Raw genomic sequence first — 21,488 nt, forward strand, 5'->3', positions numbered from 1 at the left:
GGTTTCTTCAAAGTTTATAACAAGTTATAATTACTTTGCAATACGCACATTAATTCAAAAAGACATTGGTGTGAGCCAGGATTTGATCCTACGAACTTCGACTTGACAGTCCAAAGGTTTATACCACTAGGCTATCACTACTTAAATCTGGTTTTCAGGTGACCTTGACGTAATAGTGCCGTTGACTGATAATTTCTCCATTTATACTTAACTGTTAATATGGATTATAATCCTTTCGTCGAATTTATTGCCTAGTAAGGATGATCTTCCAAATATAATCTGGTGCAGCGTCATAACTTGTAGGCATTTCGTATTGTTTATAAAGGTGATCACACATCGCTCAATATTTTTAGATAGTTATATAATCTTAGTCAGATGAATTACGTGTATATGGGATTGATGTAGTCGCAATTGTTAGAATGTTAATTTTGTAATGTGCCCAAAAAGGCGGTTTAGGATCTTTCATTCTTGTGCACAAGTGAATTCTATCACTCCAAAATGTTATACAAGTATGCTATGTTAATCATGATCAAGTACAAGAGCGCTATGTTTTGTTACTTTACTTCTATTTTAACTGCCTTAGGACAACAGAAGTTAGAAAAGGCTGAAGCACTGACAGCGAATCAAAATCACACTGATATTTTCAGTGCTCATACGTTCAGATGAAACTTAGTATGGAATTTTCTGAAACCCTGCATCAAAAGGTTACAACTGAAATACACGCTGGCAAAACTGAGAGAAAAATCAATTATTCCCGAAAAATGAAAGGAAATTTATGAAGAAAGAGAGTACATTACTCGTAAACAAAAGCGATTTTTTTCCTCAGCAATAAAGGCACGCCTATAATCTAGATTAACAACTAAACACTGACTCAAAATGTTCCTACAATCATAAATTACAATGTTATGGTAAAAGTTGAGCATTTCTCGGAAACCTAGCGATTACCGATCAGTGACCTTGACATGTATCCGACACGCGCTACCGATCGATATTGAAGGTCGAAGGTCGAAGGTCACACCTGCCAAGCTTATCGTGGAAGTCATTGACCAGATCGCTAAGTCGCAGTTTATGCATATGGTACTGCTATCTGTGATAATGAAGTTGAATAGCCGTAAACAAGACGCATAGCAGACGCACAGCAAAGTATTGTCTGAACTTGCTGTTGTCTTTGATCTCAAGTAAAGGTTGCGAAATATTAACATTTCATGCCGTATGACGCTAACTGTGGTATACGAGAGTGTGTTCTACATAATGTATAAGTAGTAACATAATAATATGTAGTTGTTACTCTATAACAACGTTTTGCTAAATCCTGTGGGACGCATTTTGAATGGAAAAAGCTACATAGAAAAAATATACGATATAAAAAATACTTATTTCTTTTTTTAACCGGATATTTATATATTTTAATTTTTTTGGGGATCTCTTCTCTTTATTTAGTTTTTTTGTGGCACCAGTTGTGAACGACAATAGCCCCAATTAAATCCGTTCAGTTTTTTGAGCGCAAGTTTCTTAAAATTCTAAAACTAACCATTGATTATTGCACTGTGCAACTAAAATAAACATTATGATACCAACACCGCAAAATTTCAGTTACAAAATATCAAAATGATCATTTCAATCAGTATTTACAAAATGTGCAAAACATTCAAAGTAACCCGTTCATATTATGTTGATGAAATAATGTAAATAAGTAAAAAGTTCAAAATGTTGAATAGTATTACTCCATTATCGTGTATCACGATGATTCAATAAAACGAGCGATAGGTCAAAAGTCAGTTTTTGTTTATTTGATATACTAAACGATTGTTTTCAAATATTTGTTGTTCTTCCTAATATTGTCAGTAACTGATAAGCTAATTGTTTAAGTGAATTTTCTAAATTTTCCGTCGCAGTTGAAGTGTGGATCTAAAGAATTTTGTTAAGACGGCCAATATCTTCACCTCTATGTACCTATTAGGGCCAATATAAGTATTTTAAGCATTGATGTATTAAAAAAACCTTTTTTGATATTTCAATGTTTCTAAGTTTCCTTTTTAGGGAGATAGTTGTTTTACCTCAGGCCTATGCAGTTAATCTCAGTGATTTTGACAACCCTTGCCGGGAATTAAAGAGCCTCGAATAAGTACCTTCACTCAGTTCGTTGCTAACAATGTATCATAATTAAGACAATCCATTGATAAGAGCTTCATCATCATCATCATCATCAGCCCATATTCGTCCACGGCTGGACATAGGCCTTCCCTATTACACGCCATCGAGATCTATCTTCGGCTGCTCGCATTCAGCTCCTGTCAGCCATAAGATAAGAACTTAAAAAGCAAGTTTTTTTTTTAAACATAGACACGTCATATTTGACATCTCGTAATCAGATCTGATACATTTGCGTATAGAATAAAAATATATTGGAAATTGCATCAGAAATACATGATTCCCGGTAAACGAAGTCAGTAGGATGTAACAAGATTATTTTGTTGCGTAGTTCTGTAAATACTGCTTTAAGTACTTAAGCATGTTAGTGTTGGCTGTAATAGAAAGTTCTGGGAATAAACAGAAAGAATACGTCAAAAGAAATATCTTCTATCGGTCGGTTTTATTGATTGAAGTAGTTAATAAAACCTAATTGTAAATCCATTAATTTAATTTTAATGTCATAGGTATAATGAGTTATTAGTTGAAAATTCGCTTTTAAATTTTTAACATTTTTATTTTTTTGACGTTTCAATGACTTATTGAGCAAAGATTTTTTTTATATTTAAGTCTGAATAGCTTCTTACAATAAAGAATTTTTTACGAGTATCTAAATATATCATGTTTTTTTAAACTTAAAAAAAACCACAATAAACCCTTCTTGTGCCAATTAACATACTGACTGAATACAATCTGTGCTTAATTTGTTTTGACGGCTGTTAAAAACAAACGTGTCGGGTTTTTCGCTTGTTTATCTTGCTATTAATAGTTTTATGAATAAACTTTATAACGGGATTGTGTTTATTTCTGTATATGGCTATATAAATTTATATTTGTAATTTATTTTACGTATCAAAAATTTAAAATGACACAACTACACAATTCGCTCCAAAGACAATAAAAAATAAATAAATAAAATATTATGAGGACTTTACCTCCTACTTAAAATTACGAAACATTCTGTTTTTAAATTCTATTTTCTATTCCTTTCCAGGAAACATCTTACATAATCTGAAAAAGGAAACATTCCGCCTTCAATGTCAACTGCATTTGACGTCCACCCACAGATAATAAATCTCTTTCCTGTAAGTGTGAAAAGGTTTTGCAATTTGCGGAATTTACCAACGAAAACTACCCTGCAGATATTGTAACATTTGAAGTCTGTTTCAAGTTTTCAAAGTCGTGCATTTTGTGGCGTAACGTGTCTCATATTTTTGATGCAATATTTATATCACAGAAGGCCACTTATATTTCCCCCGTTATTGATCATTAATGTTCTTGCCAACCTAAGTCGCAATTAATAGCAATAAGGTACTATGTTGTTCCCACATGGTCATCTTACTATAGGGCCATGGCGCATATCCTTCAAGTATTTTTAAGATCTTAATAATCGTTTCTTCCCGTATACTTCTAACTAATTTATCAAATCTATTTCTCTTTTAGTTTCACTGCTTCTTGAGCAGTTGATGTGTGTAGCTACAGCCTACATACTTACTTCCATCAAATACAATTTAGTTATAAGGATAAATACGCAAACAGCAAATCACGCGGCAAAAACAAGACAATACATTTATTGTGAAATATGTAGATAAGAGTCTAAATATAGACGACCTCGTTACTCGGATTGTCTAACTGAAACACATTCTTTAACACAGCTCATAAAAAGGTTTTAACCTTTTTGGAAACAGAATAGAAGTGTAAAAAACGGTCACTAATTTGTCTGTGGAATTTACGCGCCAAATTCCCAATTTATAATTGTGATAACGTTTCTTGTGAGTTGTGAGGGACGGAGTAAACAAACAATCAAACACGTTTTATAGAGTCGTAAATGATATCTTGAAGTAAATACTAGCTTGTAAGATAAATTTATAACGAAGACTTGTATTAGAATACGCTGGACTGAAGTTCTTGACCTTTATTAAAAATCGAAGTACCGACGCTCTTTGAGTAAAAAGACGTCAAAAAGCAGTAGTTTAAACTAATATTCACAATGAATACCGGCCTTTTGTCATATAATTTCTAAATATACATACAAACGAAGCTTAAAAACCTAACTATCGATAAATATCTATGTATATGTATACAATCCTGGGACAACTCACACATGGTTATCTGATCCCAAGTTAAGCAGAGCTTGTATTATAGTAAACAGACAACTGATAAAGTTACTTATATATTTCTAAATACATGCATAGTATAGATAATTTACACCCAGACAAATAAAATAAAGTCAAGAATATCAATCGAGCGTAGTTTAATAGAGGTTATTGATAATGAACGCATGTGCCGGCACTGTGACATTACACAGATTATAACTGATCAAAGACAAAGGTTAACGATCTCACGCGGTGGCACATGACAAGCGTAGTTTGATATCAAACTTCATGTAACAGGTCAAGTCGTAGCTGAGCGGTCCAATTAGAAAATTAATGTCCAATGTGGCATGACAGGCAAGTTTGTTGCGTCAATATTTGTGCCATTATATTAAAAAAAAAACATTGACATAATATTACATAGTACGTGGTTTCTTAGGTTTACGCGATTGTTGTTTGAATAAAACTACTTTTACGGATTTTATCGCGGTTTAATTTTAGATTTTAGTTCTAGACGTTTTGATTATGCGATAAAATCCGTAAAAGTAGTTTTATTTCATTACTTAATATTGTCATAAAACTAAGAGAAGAGATGCATTGTAAAAAATAATCGTATAATTAATCGATTTAAAACGCTAATATGATTATAGTAATCGACAAAGCGATAGCACATTGATATGCCTAATTTAATAGACGTAACTAGAAGAAAAATGCATTTTAATTTACGTTACTAATTGTAAAATGACTACTGATTTACTCATTGTAAATTGTCTGATCGTAATAGCTATGATATCTAATCAAATTTAATTAGTATTTCAAGGATCTGAATAAAAATGTCTGTTCTGACGTTGTCTGTCTGCCAATAATTAACATGTCTGCATAACATAGACTGTGTAATTATTTACTCCTTTTATATTAACCCGGTTTTTGAAAGTTAAGTTTTAGATAAAATACCACACATATAACTGTTATGTTCGAAAGTACCACGTGGTGGCATCGTTTCAAAGTGTAACGAACGATGAGTCAACGAACGACACACAAAAGGGTTTAATATCCTTCATATAAAGGCGAAATGAGTTCAAATACATCTTAATGATTAAAAAATTCTGCAGTTCAAGTAAAGGAAAAATTTTGCCGTAAATGTCAATGCAGACATTTAAAATAACACGTTATAAAATATTCACGATGTTTTTGTGTTCTACGATAAAATAGACATGTGATAATGGCAAATGTAATCTTCTAATACCTGCAATTATACAAAAAGTAATTAGTGATCAGACAGCCAACACTTGCATGATAAAAATGTCATGTCATTGGCGCCATTTTAAATGATAAAATGAGGTGAAGACAAAAAGAGTCTCGTGTTCTTTATTTAAATAAAGAAAGTTGAATAAAACTGGCTGCTTTTCTGATGACGTTCGAAATGCATGCGATATCCTTTTCGTTTTTATTTCCTTCCTTGGTAATTGCCGATTAATTATAATTACCAATTTTAAGTAATGGGTAAATCCATTGATTTCTTTTACCATTAAGAATTAATGGAGGCTGCAACCTTCACTTATTCTGCTTAGCATTTATTATTTAGCAACTTTTTTGAACTATTTTTTTAGGGTAGAGATCTAGGTACTTACTCCTTGCAGTATTATAAGTACCTAGATGATAGCAAAAAATCGTATGATAATGAATTCGATAAAATAATTGTAATCGACTCTTCCTCGTATTATCTTTTAAACAGATACATTTAAGCGATAATATTAAATTAAATACTATAAATAACAAGACATGTGATTAGTATTTTATCTTCATTACAGATCTTAAATTTTCATAATTACTGCGGGCAATCAGTTAATTATTTTTATCTACAGCCAAATAAAGTAGAAATTTAAAGGAAATAGTTCACACTTGCGTCAATGATTCAATCATTATCTAACTAAGCAAAAAGGTTTTTATACTTTTGGCCGTTAATTGTTATCGGTCAATACTATTACTAACTAGTATTTTGTCATAAGGAAAATATTCAAACAAAACGAGAAAAATAATTAACGTCCTATGCCTTGGCAACAGCCATTTTAATGTATATCTAATTATTTTACGACAAACCAGATCGCCGACGCAAATACGTAAATGTAAGAACTCATTTAAAAATAATTTGACCAGTTTAGAGGCGTGACGTTGTTTCGCAGCAATCGCAGCCCACTTTTTCTTACGTCAAGAAGCCTAACTGTTTTGACTGGAATAAATTGCCAATAAATATTGTTTTGACGCACACGTCACTGAAAAACAGGGGCAAGTTATAATTGTCAAAACAATTGAATGATGACTGACATCTGCGTTGTAAGAAACCATTGATTTGGGTTTGAGAACTTTCGCTTTTTGCGCAGAAATATTGAGATAAGATTCGTTAGTAACAGAAAAAGCATTATCGTTAAAACTTTCCACAAAAAGGACCTTCAAAAAAAATCCAAAATATTTTAGCTGAAAAAAGTAAATTATCAGACTAATGTAAATTTTATTACCAACTCGATAGTGGTTATCACGGAGATAGTTAGGTACCGTTACACGCAAGAGATAAGATACCTAGATAGTTAGCAGAAACTAATGATGTTATAGTGGCTAATTTAAGCCCGGATTTAGATGCTCTTTGACCGCGTTACACCGTGAAATTTCAGTATCCGCGAACGCTAAATTGCACGAAACAATCGCAATCGCATTTCCTCCGCCGAATAAAACCCAAGCTGCTCTGGGAATTCCAAACGCTACGGATAAAACGCTCGCACACAAACATTCACAAACAAAAACGTTTTGGATCGTTCATACCAGTTAAAACCCCCGCTGTCGCCCTTATTCGATACGCAGCGGGGGGAGGGATAGCTCATTAACTCTGGGTTTTATCGTGAACGCGTTGCGACCTGCCACCTCAGGTTTACACGAAACACACACATACTCACCTCGTATAAACACACGCCCGTACCACGGTAATACAAGCGCAACGCGCGCACACTAACAAAATCACTATAGAATTTCGAAGAATCTCCGTCGATTCTGGCTCAATGCTTCACGCACACTGACAGAGACGACGCGCATGCGTGGTAACCTCTATAAAGAGGGGCGCGACGTCATTATCGCCACATTCTGCTCAGAGTACTCAAAGCGACACCACGCAAGTTTAACCTATAAAGTTGTGAAATAATTGTGACATAAACTGCGATAAGTTGAACGTTCTGTGTCTGTTACTTGGATTGCATAACAAGGATTTTGGAGGATCGTGTAAAGTGTTTGTGAAAATTCACGTGCAAGAAAACCCAGTGTTTAAAATTTGTGATAAATTGGAACTGAAAAGCATCAATCTGTCTAACAAAATGTACAAGGATTCAGTTGTTCCCGTAAAATCTGAAAGCTTCAGCGGCATGGCTGCCAAAAGGTGTGTATTTGTTTTAATTGTTGTGAAATATTGGATAATAGTGTAATATTTTCTACCAGAAAAAACTTTTTTAGATCAAAAATTCCAATTAACCAAAAGTAATTTACAAAGTGGACTTGAAAAGCCTATCAATTACCCATTACAGTAGTTAGAAAAACTCAAATGATCTTCAAAATTCAAGACTAAAAATACCACAACTAAGATTCAAATAAAATCTTGGCTTAAACAGAACCAACATAGAGTTTAAAATCTAAATCTTCTGAAAAGAAATTAGCAGTGGAGCCAAAATGCCACATACAAGACGACCTAAACCCAAAAGGACTTCAACTAATAAATCCAATTTCTTCCACAGCCCAATAAGTCAATGCATCAAAACGGTGCTGCGACGAGCGTGTGCAGAGAAAAGGCTGACTGTCGGCCTTCTGCCTGCCATCCAGTACCTCTCCCAGTCTAACAACAGTGCGCTCTTCTGCTTAACTGCAGAGGCGCCCCCTGGAGACAGCGCCACTCACATGCAAGAAGTGCTCCTACAGGCATTCTGCGATGAAAACGATATCTACGTCATTAAGGTAGGTTTAAGTAACGGTTCTCTCAAAGTCTCAACTTGTTATAGAAACATGGCGTAAATGTTGTGCAATATGTATTTCTTTAGAGTTTTCGTTTGGTTTTCCTCAATGGTCTGTAATTGTTATTTCAATTCTTTAACGACTGACTATATTAATTAAGTACTGACATTTTATTTTTTTGAGTAAACATTTCTAGTAATTTGTCAAAGTACTTTATGTTTAAAAAATAATGGTATTAATTGTGTATTTCCTTTGCTCACAGGTTGACTCCGAAGCTAAATTAAGAAGCATGCTTGGCTGTCGTACATCCACAATGGACTTCGGCTGTCTCCTCATTCACTACCCGTATACAGACCCGTTTAGTGACTCCCAAGAATTTGATCTATCAGCACTGTCAGATGCAGAGAGAGATCTCATCGAACACTGTGAGATGAATTGGGGACACACACAAGCCCCGGTGATCAAGTTGCCGGAGAAGTGAAAACCCCGAGAACTTGGAATCATGTATATGAGAAAAAAAAATACGACCACTAATTAAGGTCCTTTGCCGACTCGGCCAATTTGGGAGCGGCTTCGGCGTTTAGCGCCATCTTTTGTCTAATAGCTACAGTTGCATCCGCTAGAGGATTTTCTATTGTATCTATAATACGATTACCTTGTAATTACTGTTGTGAATTCGAGTTTAAACTTGTTGTACAGCCTGAAAAGTAATTTCTTGTAGAATTATAGATACTTGTATGTAAGCGACTGACTTGGGCAATTCTGCCAAAATGTGCAAGAGATGATCTCTTTGTAAATTGTATATTGTTGTTGATAATTGCCATTTTGGCTTGATCTAGATACTACTTTCAAGAAGTGTGTAAAAAATGTCTACTTAAAAAGGTATTTGAAGAGTTCGAGAGGAGAATATATTGTTGGATTTTATACTTTTTTAAATGTGAATATGATGAAGTGAACATTTACTAGAATAAATATCTTGTTATAATGAAATTTTGTATTATCATTTTCCACACCTTGCCCTACAAAACTACACCAAATAAATAAAACAATAAAACACGAAATCGTTTTTGAGAAATATTATTTCGTAATCAATACCGCATAACATACATAAGCAGAAAGATTATCCAAATACAACTGAATCATACTTATAAACTAGGTCTTGTCTAGCTAATGATACAAGTTATGAAATCTGTTATGCAATAGATAAAACACCAGATATACAATAATGAGACCGGCAATTAATGATATTTGTTCGACCAGTGGTCGATAACGAAAGCCACGCCTCTCTCGCCAATCATATTGGAGGGGGCATTCGTATTACCGCGAACCACTACTGGCATTATCGACGAATCGATTACTCTCAAATTAGAAATACCGTAAACTCTCAATTTATTATCGACGACAGCTTTTCTATCGGTGTGCGGTCCCATTTTGCAAGTGCCTACGTAGTGGTAAGTGGTTAATGTGTAGGATCGAGCCAAGCAAACGAGGTATTCGTCAGTGCCCCACTCGTAGTCTCTACAAGCCTTCATAGGAGTCCTGACAAAGGTAGCCCCATTAGATCTGAACGCTTCAGTATTCTCCAAAGATAAAATGTATTTTGCCCCTCTCACAAGTGGTATAAGGTCTCTGGGATCTTCGAAATAGTTGGCGTGAATAATTGGTTTGCCATGCGGGTTAGCTGGGTTCAGCAACAATTTCCCTCTACTTTTCGGCACCAATCCTATAATTAATGGTAGCATAGCATCATAGAAGGCTGTGGGGAAAATTTTGATCTCATCATTAGGGACTGTTTCGCGTAGGGCATCCTTTAAATTTGCAGGTCGTACTTGTATCTGTACGTCAGGTGCCGGCAGATTAGGATCAGTTTTGATAAACGCAGCAGAATTCGTCGGTCCATTAGAAGCAAGAGGTCCATTTTTAATTTTCATATGTTTATATTCATATACTTCTTTCATTATTTCTTCATTACTAATGAGAGTAGAAGTTCTGTTAGGGAGAGCAATTACAATACCGCTAAAAGTAGCGTGATCTTGAAGATTCTCACCCACAGCTAAGTTTGATTTTACGCGAATATGCAACTTTGATAGGTGTTCTTTAGGACCTATACCGGACAACATTAGCAATTTCGGAGAATTAATGCTACCGCCGCTAACTATCACCTCTTTCTTAGCATACGCTGTGTGTACAATTCCATCCTTAACGTATTTCACGCCATAAGCAACCTTATCTTTGTTAATAAGTACTTTGATCACTTCGGAATTGATCCTGACTGTTAAGTTTTTCCTTTTATACCTGATGGGTTGGATGAAGGCGTTATTGGCGGATACTCTTTCCCCATCTTGGACAAACGCTTGGGCCTGCATTGTTTTCAATTGATAGCGTCCGTTGAAATCTCCTAAGGGAATACCCGATTCAACATACGCATTCGTGATCATTATTGAGGGTCGATCGAAGTACGGATATCTGGCAACTGACTGTTCGCCGTCGACACCGTGGTATTTACGATTTAGACCTTCCACGTTAAGATTTTTCTCAAATTTTTTGAAGTACGGCAATACCTGAATTTTAACCATATTTCTTAACATTGTTTTGATAGCAGTTTATAAAATAAAAATATTTTAGAGCAGTTTTAGCATGCAGTAATAAAAGTAAATTAGCTTTACCTTGTCCAGACATGCGTATTCTATAAGTGCTATATTGAATGTAGTATATGAGGCTTTTCTTGTACGTAACGATATGTAGGTTGTAAGAGTAAGGTGCAAACCTTTAGCCATGCGACTTATTCAACCAATACTCCAACACCATTGCGACTCCTTTCTCACCAATCATGATAGAAGGCGCGTTTGTGTTTCCGCGAACAGCAAATGGCATTATCGATGCATCTATAACTCTCAAACCTGGTACACCGTACACTCGTAATTTTGGATCTACTACAGCTTTTGGGTCCCAACTGGGTCCCATTTTACACGTACCTGCTTGATGATGGGTGGCCGACGTATACGACCTAATTAAACATAGGAAGTATTCATCGGTCCCCCATTCATAATACTTACAGGCTGTAAGTGGTGTTCTATCATAGCGTGCCCCATTCGTTATGAATGCTGTCGTGTTCTCTAAACTAACTGCAAATTTAACAGCCTTTAGGATAGGGATAGCATCAGTGGGATCGTCTAAATAATTAGCATATAGTAGTGGCTTTCCATAAGGGTTAGCCGGGTTAAGTAAGACCTTACCTCGACTCTTTGGTACCACATTCATAGCCCTTACAAGCAACGCGTCATAGAAAGGTGTGGGAAATATTGATATCTCATCAGCTATCTCTGGTTCCCGAACGTAGTCACCTCGGTGAAGGTGACCGATATGAAACTGTATGTCGGGAGCTAGAAGGTCAGGTTCTGTTTTTATGAATGCTATGTTGTTCGCCGGCCCATCAGCTGACATAGGGCCACGTTTCACTTTCATATCTTTGTAGCACTTGATTTCATTCAATATTTGGTCCTGTGCTATGAGAGTTGCTGTTTCATTTGGAAGAGCAACTATTAGTCCATTGAAAGTCACATGGTCATGTAAATTTTCTCCTACAGGCAAATCTTGTTTTACTGTTATATTCAAATCGGACAAATGTTCTTTAGGGCCTATACCAGATAACATTAATAATTTCGGAGAATTTATAGTACCAGCGCTAACAATAACTTCCTTCTTTGCATATGCTGTATGGACCTTTCCATTTTTCATATACTTTACACCATAAGCGACCTTATTATCACTTAAAAGTATTTCAAATACTTCTGCCTTTATTTTGACTTTTAAGTTCCTTCTTTTGTATCTGATCGGTTGTATGAAAGCTTTATTCGTGGAGACCCTGATGCCATCTCTGGTGATAGCTTGTGCGGGCATAGCTCCTACTTGGAAAGGTCCATTGTAGTCTCGTATTGGGAGCCCTCCTTGATTAAACGCTTGTGTCATCATAATGTTCGGTCTGTCTATGTATAAGTATCTCGAAACTGGTTGTTCACCACCAACACCGTGATAACAGCTTAAGCCTTCTAAATCGAGATTGTTTTCAGATTTTTTGAAGTACGGCAGTACCTGTGTAGAAATTCATGCAGTGTGGGGTTGAGGGTCGCGCTTATCTATCTACAAGGTGCTGTAAGCAAGCTTTGGTGCTGGATATATGCAAGTTGTGAGGTGAAGAACATAAAAGATAAAGATGAGTAAGTTTTGTCTTTTAAATGCTACCATTTACATTCTATATCGGAAAAGCTTATCAAAGTATACAAATATTAATAACGCTTTGTCAAAATGCAACTGATACATTAAATACTAAACGTAATTGAATAGCCTTTTCAGAACCGAAAATCTCGTACCAAAACCAAATTTATGTGATGTTTAAATAAGTACTTACCTTAATTATTGATTAATCACAAATGCACTAAAAGCCTAGATAATGTAACATCGAATTAGAATAGAAAGCTCCAAATATTTCGGAATGAAATTCTTTTACAAGTGACGTGACTTACGTAGTAACTATTTAGTAATCTGTGACGTGACTTTGATGGTCAGTTCAGTTCAGTACATTGGAGTGATTCAATTAGCAGAAACGTGAATACCTCACCGCCACCAAACCACCTGTGCCCAAAATCATTTGCTTTCACACTGCTCTGTGCATTCCATACGAGATTCAGCTCACTTCATCGTAACTCCATCCTTCGTTGCCCAAGGCTGCCCATCCATCGTAGTCCAGTTTATTACCGCGGACATACACCAACGAGTTTATAGAACTACTGCCTCCCATGACCTTGCCTCTGGAATCATTAGAAAATGTTGGTCAATGGTCAAAAGCCGATGAGTTGATTTCCTTCTAAGAGATTTCTTAGGTTTACACGACTGTTAAACAAGTGTGACTGTTGAAAGTTCAGTTATGAATGTGAGTATTTTATTTTACGACTTCTGAGTGCATAAAATCGTTTTGAAAAGCGTTTAATTAAAACTTCGTTTCAATGTACTGACACTGTCCGGTAAGTACGCTATTTGCAATAAGTATTTTGGTCTGTCAGGGTAGACTACGTACGTTACATTTTAAATAATCTGTTTGTTTAAACAACTAATCCCTTATACAATTATTATTAGGTATTATAATCACCATGTAGCTATCTCACTGCATTATGACCTCTACTTTTGCTTCAATACAGATAAAAATTGCTTTAGTGCATGGATATTTTATTCCGATGCGATAAGTCACGCCACTTAGACTGAAGCGAGCAATGATTTTAATTAAAAACTAAGGATTTACACAGAAAATTCGCATTTCAGATAAAAAAAGTCAAGGCTCAGAGTTACATTATTATTATTTTTGTGGACAGACGTTTTCTTTCATACCTTTATTTCTACGCTTAACTCTTACGACAAAAGATATTTTAAACTAAAAAGTGGGTCATAAAAGAGGTTTGTCTGATATCCTAAGGTACCTTACTCGACTGGTATGCGTTCAAAAATATAATAATCTGTGGAAAATAACTGATAACGTATTAAGTGGCGAAATATTGCGAAATTTTTCAGTCGCTTATCAGTAGCGACAAGCGTAACAGATTTAATATAAATATCTCATTTGTTGATTGACATCGCTTATCGAACAATCTCTTGATGAGCGCCATGATAAGATTTTCGCTTTAACAACAAAATTGTTGCCTGAGTGACGTAGATATGTAACTGCAAAGTTGCGATACATTATTATGTGTTTGAATTGTGGTAGAATTTCCCTTTAAAAAGTTCTAGGTACTGTAGTTTGCCTATTAAATAAATAAATAATAAATAAATAAATGCGGACAACATCACATACATTGTTCTGAACCCAAAGTAAGTTGCTAAAGCACTTGTATTATGGAATTCAGATACAACGAAGGTACCACAAACACCCAGACCCGAGACAATGTAGAAATAAGAATTTTTACATTGACCCGACCGGGGATCGAACCCGGGACCTCAGAGTCAGCGACACCTTGAAACCGGTGCGTACGCCACTCGACCACGGAGGTCGTCAAAAGTGTATTAAGGCAGTAATTTGTTGAAAGACTAATACATATCATTGAATGAGTAAATTTTTTTTTAGCCAGTTAGACACTCTTAATGTAAATCATGGTTTGAAGATTTTCGAATAGATTGCTGCTTTGAAGGAAGTTGTTACTTGCATAAAGTGAAGCTGCTTTTTAAATTATTTGGTATTGGTCTCTTGTTTACAAAAAAAAAACACAATTTTGTCTGGACTTGAAAGGATTTTCTGAACTTTTTTTTTCGTTTTTTCTTTTCAGGGTAGCCAATTCGAAAAGAGCGACTCAATCTAGCTTATATAATGACATGTAAAAGCGACATCATTTATCATACATTATTCATTTCCAAATATTACTCGATATATTACCGTGGTCTGTATAAATTCATTGTAAATGATATTAACAAAATATCCAACCACTAACCAACTAGACAAATTAAACCTCAATTTGCCTGTTAAGATAATTATACTTAACAAATGCATTCCGATTAAGTACAGTAACTCGTAGAAGATAAGATAAACGCGAACGTGTGATAACATGCGTTACTGATAACGGGCACGAGCGAGCCGTGTTTGTATAACGAAGTAACGAAATACTTGTCGTACTAGCTAGATAAAAATGGATGATCGTTAGTCTGTACCCTGGTAATAGATAATACATATAAGTCGTAAACTGAAGTTTTAAGGACTTCTACTTGATATGTAGATTATTAAAATAGATAGAATTGGTGAAATTTTTAACATAGTAAAACATAATCAAAAGCAAAGAAAAAAATATCTTGGTATTCAGCATGTTCACAATATAGAAAACATTCTTACATTGTTATTTTGTGAAAGATTTGTCATGAGAAAGAAAGTGATACGTGGTTAACAAATCGGCTATCCGTGCAGTCTATTTTGTAAAAACTGTTAAAGGGCTTGCTAAAGCATAGAATTTGCCGAAAATCCATCCCAGTAACAGAAAAACTAATCACCTTTTAAATGGTACGTAATAATCTTGAATACTAGATACTCTGTTTGAGCACTGATAAAGGCATTTGCATTTGCAAAGGCATTAAATGGGCCAGAAATTACTGATAAATTGTTAAAAATATTACTGATAAGGCAATGATTTTCATGTTTTTATCAAGAGATTAAAATGATAACGAGGTGCGACGAGGTCGTCTGGTGTTTATTACTAAATTTATATTTGGATTTTGAAAATATCTAGAAAAATTTAATGTAAGGGAAAGAATCCTGAGAAGTTACTGTCCTGTTGGCTCATCTGTCTGTTGGGACCGAGCTCGCAAATTGTTGAACCGATTTCGATAGTTGAAATTTCTGGCTGCTAAAATAAGACTTGGTTTTATATTCATCTTACATATTCAAAGGAAGATACTTAAAATATTGCCCCGTAGTATTGCTAATATTTCTACTAGAACAGTTCCCGATATCATTATCGTTCATAAGGTCAGCCATTATCCACGAATATTAAGATATCTAAATTATATTGTGTAAATAGTGAAGTTCACGCATCGATCTTGTGTTAATCGATAACAATACTAATCTTGGTTTTTAGTGACGTAACAGATAATAATGTATCATTTGTTACATAGACAGTGACTTGTTTTAGGATCAAGAGGCCTAATATTATCGCTTTTGTGGAAAAGGGACGACGCTCTACAATTTGTAATGCGCTGTCTCACTCCCGCCACGACTGTTTTCCTCCTTTACGAGTTGGTAGGACCCTGGCTATTATATTGATAATATGTGGAAATGAGTCCTTAAATGATTGACAGGTTAGAAATAATGTCTGAAATTTCGTAATGATATTTGTTACGGCGAAATTTATTTTTTTGGTTTGTTGCTCATTTGTTTTCAGATGTTTTTGATATTGTGCAGGGAGTGGATTAAGGTGATGATGAGTTTTGACAGTTTTTAGAGCTTTTCGGTCATGCTAAAGATCAGAGTTTAATATGGCTGAAATTTTATAAAACTGCTTTATTCTAATTAATTAAAGATCAGTTGAAAGTCCGTTTAAAGAAACGAAAAATATTATGCAGTAAAGTAAGTATTGCGACAGCAAATAAATAATTGCAAAAACATATATAAAAAAAGTAGGTAAGTAAACATTTACGTCTCCAAAAGCAGTATTTCAGTGAAACCAGTTATATATAGCATATATGTAACTTGACACCTCTATGATAAATATAAAATACAACCTATTTCATTCATTGCATCGAAACCTCGTGATCTACATCCACATCTTAAAGTAAGTACTGTAGCAATGTGGAAACGAGACAGCGCACTACATGAAGAGTGGCATCTCGCTTATACCACTGCAACAGCTGACTTTCAGAGATGTCAGTAGAACCCCAGTTATTCGTCTGAGTTCTCGCAAACTAACATGCATTGGCTAACAAGTCATATCAGGCGTAAATAATAATATAATACACGTTTGTATTAAAACCAGGAAACAAATGAATCAAGTTTATTATTTGAAAATGGTAAATAAGTTATAACAAATTCGTTATAATTGGTCTTTCTTGTAGCGTTAGACGTCAAATTTCAAGGCAATGGTTATGATTATGTGTCTGAAAAATGTTAGGTAGGTAGGTAATATTCCGACAAAACGGCGATGGAAGCTTTCATATTTAGAAATTTTGACCAAGCATACGTTGGGGAAGTACCCGTATAGACGACTGTATAATTAAAAAGTCAATCAAAAGACAATTGTTGAGATCCACGAATGGTTGTTCCGAGCCTTGTGAATGAGCCTTGTTAGTAAAAACCCTCGCGAGACTAGGATTAAATAAAGAGAGGGATTTCATAAATAAAAATAACCATTAAACCAGTCCTTCACACAAAAACCTACCACGTATTTCAAAACAAAGTTTCCCTAATTAATTCGATCTCCTAAATTCGAAAAACTAACACAAAAACGATATTTCCAAATGTTACGAGCATATTTCTTTTTCAGTTATTACTTCAACACGTAATTAGGCAATTTAAGTAGTTATGTAATGAATGCATCATGCCTCTTTATTGTAGTTAGTTCAACATAACATCCGGTGAAGATGAGATAATACTTTAATCATTATTTACGACTTCTAATGCTCATTGCAGACGAAACAAATTGAATGGAAAATTGTTTGTTTATGGTTCACCGAGTATTATAATGGCTTAAGTCTACAATGTGGTATAAAAACTATTTACTTGTAGGATTTTGTACCTAAAAGGTGAAAACGGAACCCTATTACTAAAGCACCGATTTCGTCCGTCGTTCAACACTCTGTACCTCATGAACCTTAATAGATTGACAGTTGAAATTTGAGATCATACCACAGATGATATATTTCAGTAGCCGCTATTACCGTTTTACCTGATGTTAAGCTTATTTCAATGAATGCCAAAATTTGGTATTTCCTTAATTATACCTGAAGTGTTTCCTTACCTCGGCCACCCACATCTTTGATCTTTTCTTGCCAGACAGCTCTTCCCATTAGGTTCCGTCTGGTAAGACCAGTCGATGCTGGACCCGATCAGAGAGGTCGAAAGTCCTGGTACAAGGGTCACGTCTGGTTGCTCTGCACCTGCTTCTAGAAGTAGCACCTAAAAGATGGTAGTTAGAATTTATTACGTCGTAGTATTACTGGACCTATTTTAGAAGATGGTATATTAATGGACCCTGAGAACCAGTTGTTAGACTAACAGTTGTAAGAAAGATCCAAAATGCGAGGCATTTCTCGGGTTCGTTTATGGGATAAGACAAGTGTCTGTCTTTGGGCATGTTTGCAAAATTCCCCGCAATATAAGGATTAAATTATTAAGTGTGGAAGTCGTTTAAAAAGTCTATACGTCTCTACAATCCATTTGAATATGAAATAGTTAGAACAATACTTAAAGGGACCATTTTATTGAGTGTCGTTCTTGAATATGACCCTTCGTGAACCTCTTTCTTTGTAATACATTAAGATTTTAATCTCCATCGACATGTGAAAGAACCTCATTGGATTTGTATTAAACTGTAATCACCTGGTATCAGCATAATTACTACACAGTTACTACGTAAGTATCGGCCTCATGCATTGTCTAACGTACAAAGTTATGTCATTTAGCTAATCATGTGACATAATAATTATTAACCGTATACGCTTGTACTGTTATGCAACTTAGATATGATTACAGATCATGCCATAACGATAGCACTTCCAGACATTTTGATAGTATTATCTTTAAAAACTCATATTACATTCCGTTAAAGCAATCCGCAATCTGGATTTTATTATTATAGATTTACAATAAGTGATAGTATACATCACGCATGGATATTATGTCTTTAATTACATATTTATATATTACATTATCACGTTAGATCACAATCACTATCATGCTTAAGATCCTACCTAAACTTTTCTGGTTTAAGCTATCTAAGGTTTTAAGAGACTAGAAAGACTAGAGAAGCAAGGTTGTAAATATTTTAGCACACGTATTTGCAAGCCTAAGGTCATGGTTTCGATACCGGGGCATTGACTTAAGGAATATTGTGTGCTTTTTTGAAACCGCTTCCGTGTTTCGGAAGATACTTAAAAATGTGGGTCATGTGCCTGACCTCTTTTCGATCGTATCGAAATTTAGGTTCATCGGAGTACGAGAGCATGCGCACACGATTGTGCGCTATAATATGTCCTGCGTTAATTGTCTGTGGTATCGTAGCTCTTGAACGGATTGAGCGATTTAAATTCGGTTTGTTTTGTATTAAAGGTAGAACTATTTCAAAGTTTTGGGGTATGATGGTTTCTACTGAAGCGGTTTAAATATTTTTTAATCTTATAACATGAAGTAACTTACTTTCCAATGCTTATTCGCCGACAGCCGATTAGCAACCACACATCCAGCGGCACCGGCTCCTACAACTATGAAATCATATTCTTCTTTGCCGAATGTCTCTTCTTCTCTTATATGTAACTTCTCTTGTATTCTTCTATCTTCTGAGTCCCCGTATAAGTGGGCTAGAAGAGCTAGGTAGATGTAGCCAAAGTTAGAGCAGGCTGTTAGCTGAGTGTGGGCCGGACAGACCTCTGTTAGGTTGATCGGTTGCCAAAGCATTTTGAGGCTGAAATTGTTACATATTTATTACGTTGTTAGACTAATTATAGTAATTAATGTAATTATAAAAAAGATAGGTCACCTGATTTTTATAGAATCAGGCGGATTGCCTACGAAATATACCTACCCTAATACACTTTAGATAAAGTTTTCTCTAAACTAATTCGAAATAAAGAAATAAATTATTAATTTTCCATAGGACCAAGAAATCTCTAAAAAGCAAACAAGTCAAGACGGTAAAGAAAAGTACAACTCTTAGTCTTAGGAAAAAATATACCACACTATTGTAGGGAGATAGAATGGGACAGCGATATATGAAAAAATCTTGAAGCTAGAGAGAGATGGAACGATACTCGTCTGTCTGGCACCAGCATACTACAAAGACTACATGTCTTGAATGAGTCATAGTAATGTTGAATGATGATGCTCATGTGATAATATGATACGAATTGCATAACACAATTGGCAAAGAACTGTTTCATTATTTCAACATTGCTACCAGCGGCCCATTAGCTCAGTTGGTTAGAGCGTCGTGCTAATAACGCGAAGGTCGCGGGTTCGATCCCCTCATGGGCCACAATATCTTTTTGAGTTTTTTTTTATACTTCAAACAACATGTTTTGGATGTGAAGGAGTTAATAGATAGAAATGTTTATTAGAAAACAATTTCAGTTCGTTCTTTTCATTAAAAATCAATGAAAGAACTCACTCAATGAAATGGCTCTTTTTGTAAAATAAGTAAGAAACTAACGCAATAAAAGTTTTATGGGAGTGCAACAAGCAGAGGCCTTGTTGAAAAATTTAATTTTAACACTTATAGTAAGTTTTATTAAAAACAGCTACAATGACAAAGCGGACGAAAAACAATACCAACATGATGAAAAAAAGTTTTCAAATTTTGTTAAATTTCTATCACAATTGATTTTAAACATAACTTTGTTAAGATAACGTTATTGTTTCAACAATATATATTTTTTATCTACGTTTAATTTAAGAATAGGAAGACTAATAATTTTAACAAGTTATTCAACATCATCAAATCTTAAAATTCATACAAAAAAACTTACCGTTAATTAGCCTTACTAATAAATCATTGAATAATAGACCTTATTAACAACACACGGCTACATTGAACAATACCGATCGCATTGTGGTAAAACTTAACCGATGCATTGTAAAATTAATTAGTCTTATCAGCCTTGAGGATTAAACGTAATAATTAACATAATTAACATAATTTAAGGATAGGGTTCGCTAAACAAGCAATGTTTTATAAAGGGGTTTATTATGTGAGTATAATGTAAGTTTATTTACGACATCTTGACTGTTAAATGCCTGAATCAATTTTGATACATGATTGTTAGAATAAGTTAGAAACTTTGTCGGTAAAGCACGTAAGGGGTACAAAGCATGCGATAATAAATGGGAGAGTGAGTGAATATTATATGTAATAAATATTTTTTACACTTAATAATATTGTTGTAACCACAAAAACATACAACCGACTTTAAATAAAAAACTACTGAGCCAAAAATGATGAAATTAAATACGATAATGAAAAAGAAATCATCAAAATCAGTCCACCCTGGCCAAAGTTATGAGGTAACAAACGAATTGAGAACCTCCTCCTCTTTACTGTCAGTTGAAAATATTCACTATTGTTCTAGGTACTACTTATAGTACGTCTAGTACCTAGAACAGGGCATTATTTTAATGTATCAAGTATTTAAAATAATAATACCCTCATTTTTAAGTAGGTATACCACAAATCTGAATACTATTTGTATCTATTTTCAGTCACTTGATCACTTCGTGTGGCAAAAACGGGGAAAAATATTCATTTTCGTGGGCTTCCGTTCAAAAATTCCTGACTTATATCTTCTAACCACGCGGACGAAGTCGGGGGCAACAGCTTGTTATGGATAAAATGGATTGACATAACATTAATTAAGGTGTTTATATTCATACATTAATTGCAAGACACCTGAAAGTACCACCCTACAAACCAAGTAAAAGACATAAAGTTCGTAAAAATAACCAATATTCAATAGATAACAGCTAATGACGACGGATAACTCGTT

General features: G+C 34.7%; 4 protein-coding genes and 1 non-coding gene across 5 annotated transcripts in view; 2 read left to right on the forward strand and 3 right to left on the reverse strand.

Moving 5' to 3' along the window:
- LOC113496250 (electron transfer flavoprotein beta subunit lysine methyltransferase-like) overlaps positions 1-7,306 on the reverse strand; it is a 44,331-nt gene extending 37,025 nt beyond the window's left edge. The window contains exon 1 of the mRNA XM_026875426.1: positions 7,232-7,306. The gene's annotated coding sequence lies outside the window, so the exon portion shown is untranslated. The remainder of the gene's footprint in view (positions 1-7,231) is intronic.
- Positions 7,307-7,432: 126 nt separating this feature from the next.
- On the forward strand, positions 7,433-9,260 carry LOC113496252 (growth arrest and DNA damage-inducible protein GADD45 alpha). Its single transcript, XM_026875430.1, has 3 exons — positions 7,433-7,704; positions 8,057-8,273; positions 8,533-9,260. The coding sequence occupies exons 1-3, from the start codon at positions 7,643-7,645 to the stop codon at positions 8,749-8,751; spliced, it is 498 nt and encodes a 165-aa protein (XP_026731231.1). The 5' UTR covers positions 7,433-7,642; the 3' UTR covers positions 8,752-9,260.
- A 71-nt stretch (positions 9,261-9,331) lies between these two features.
- On the reverse strand, positions 9,332-10,872 carry LOC113496248 (glucose dehydrogenase [FAD, quinone]-like). Its single transcript, XM_026875418.1, has one exon. It carries the CDS (start codon positions 10,856-10,858, stop codon positions 9,509-9,511), a length of 1,350 nt encoding a protein of 449 aa, XP_026731219.1. The 5' UTR covers positions 10,859-10,872; the 3' UTR covers positions 9,332-9,508.
- LOC113496253 (glucose dehydrogenase [FAD, quinone]-like) lies at positions 10,865-20,463 on the reverse strand. The gene is made up of 4 exons (XM_026875431.1): positions 19,150-20,463; positions 17,753-17,910; positions 12,964-13,078; positions 10,865-12,362 (listed from the first exon to the last, which is right to left on the reverse strand). Exons 1-4 carry the CDS (start codon positions 19,405-19,407, stop codon positions 11,040-11,042), a joined length of 1,854 nt encoding a protein of 617 aa, XP_026731232.1. The 5' UTR covers positions 19,408-20,463; the 3' UTR covers positions 10,865-11,039.
- Positions 19,911-19,984, forward strand: Trnai-aau. Its single transcript has one exon. It is a non-coding gene; the product is annotated as a tRNA-Ile (tRNA).
- Positions 20,464-21,488: the final 1,025 nt, after the last annotated feature.

Source organism: Trichoplusia ni, chromosome 7 (assembly GCF_003590095.1).
Source record: "Trichoplusia ni isolate ovarian cell line Hi5 chromosome 7, tn1, whole genome shotgun sequence".
NCBI classification, from domain to species: Eukaryota; Metazoa; Arthropoda; class Insecta; order Lepidoptera; family Noctuidae; genus Trichoplusia; species Trichoplusia ni.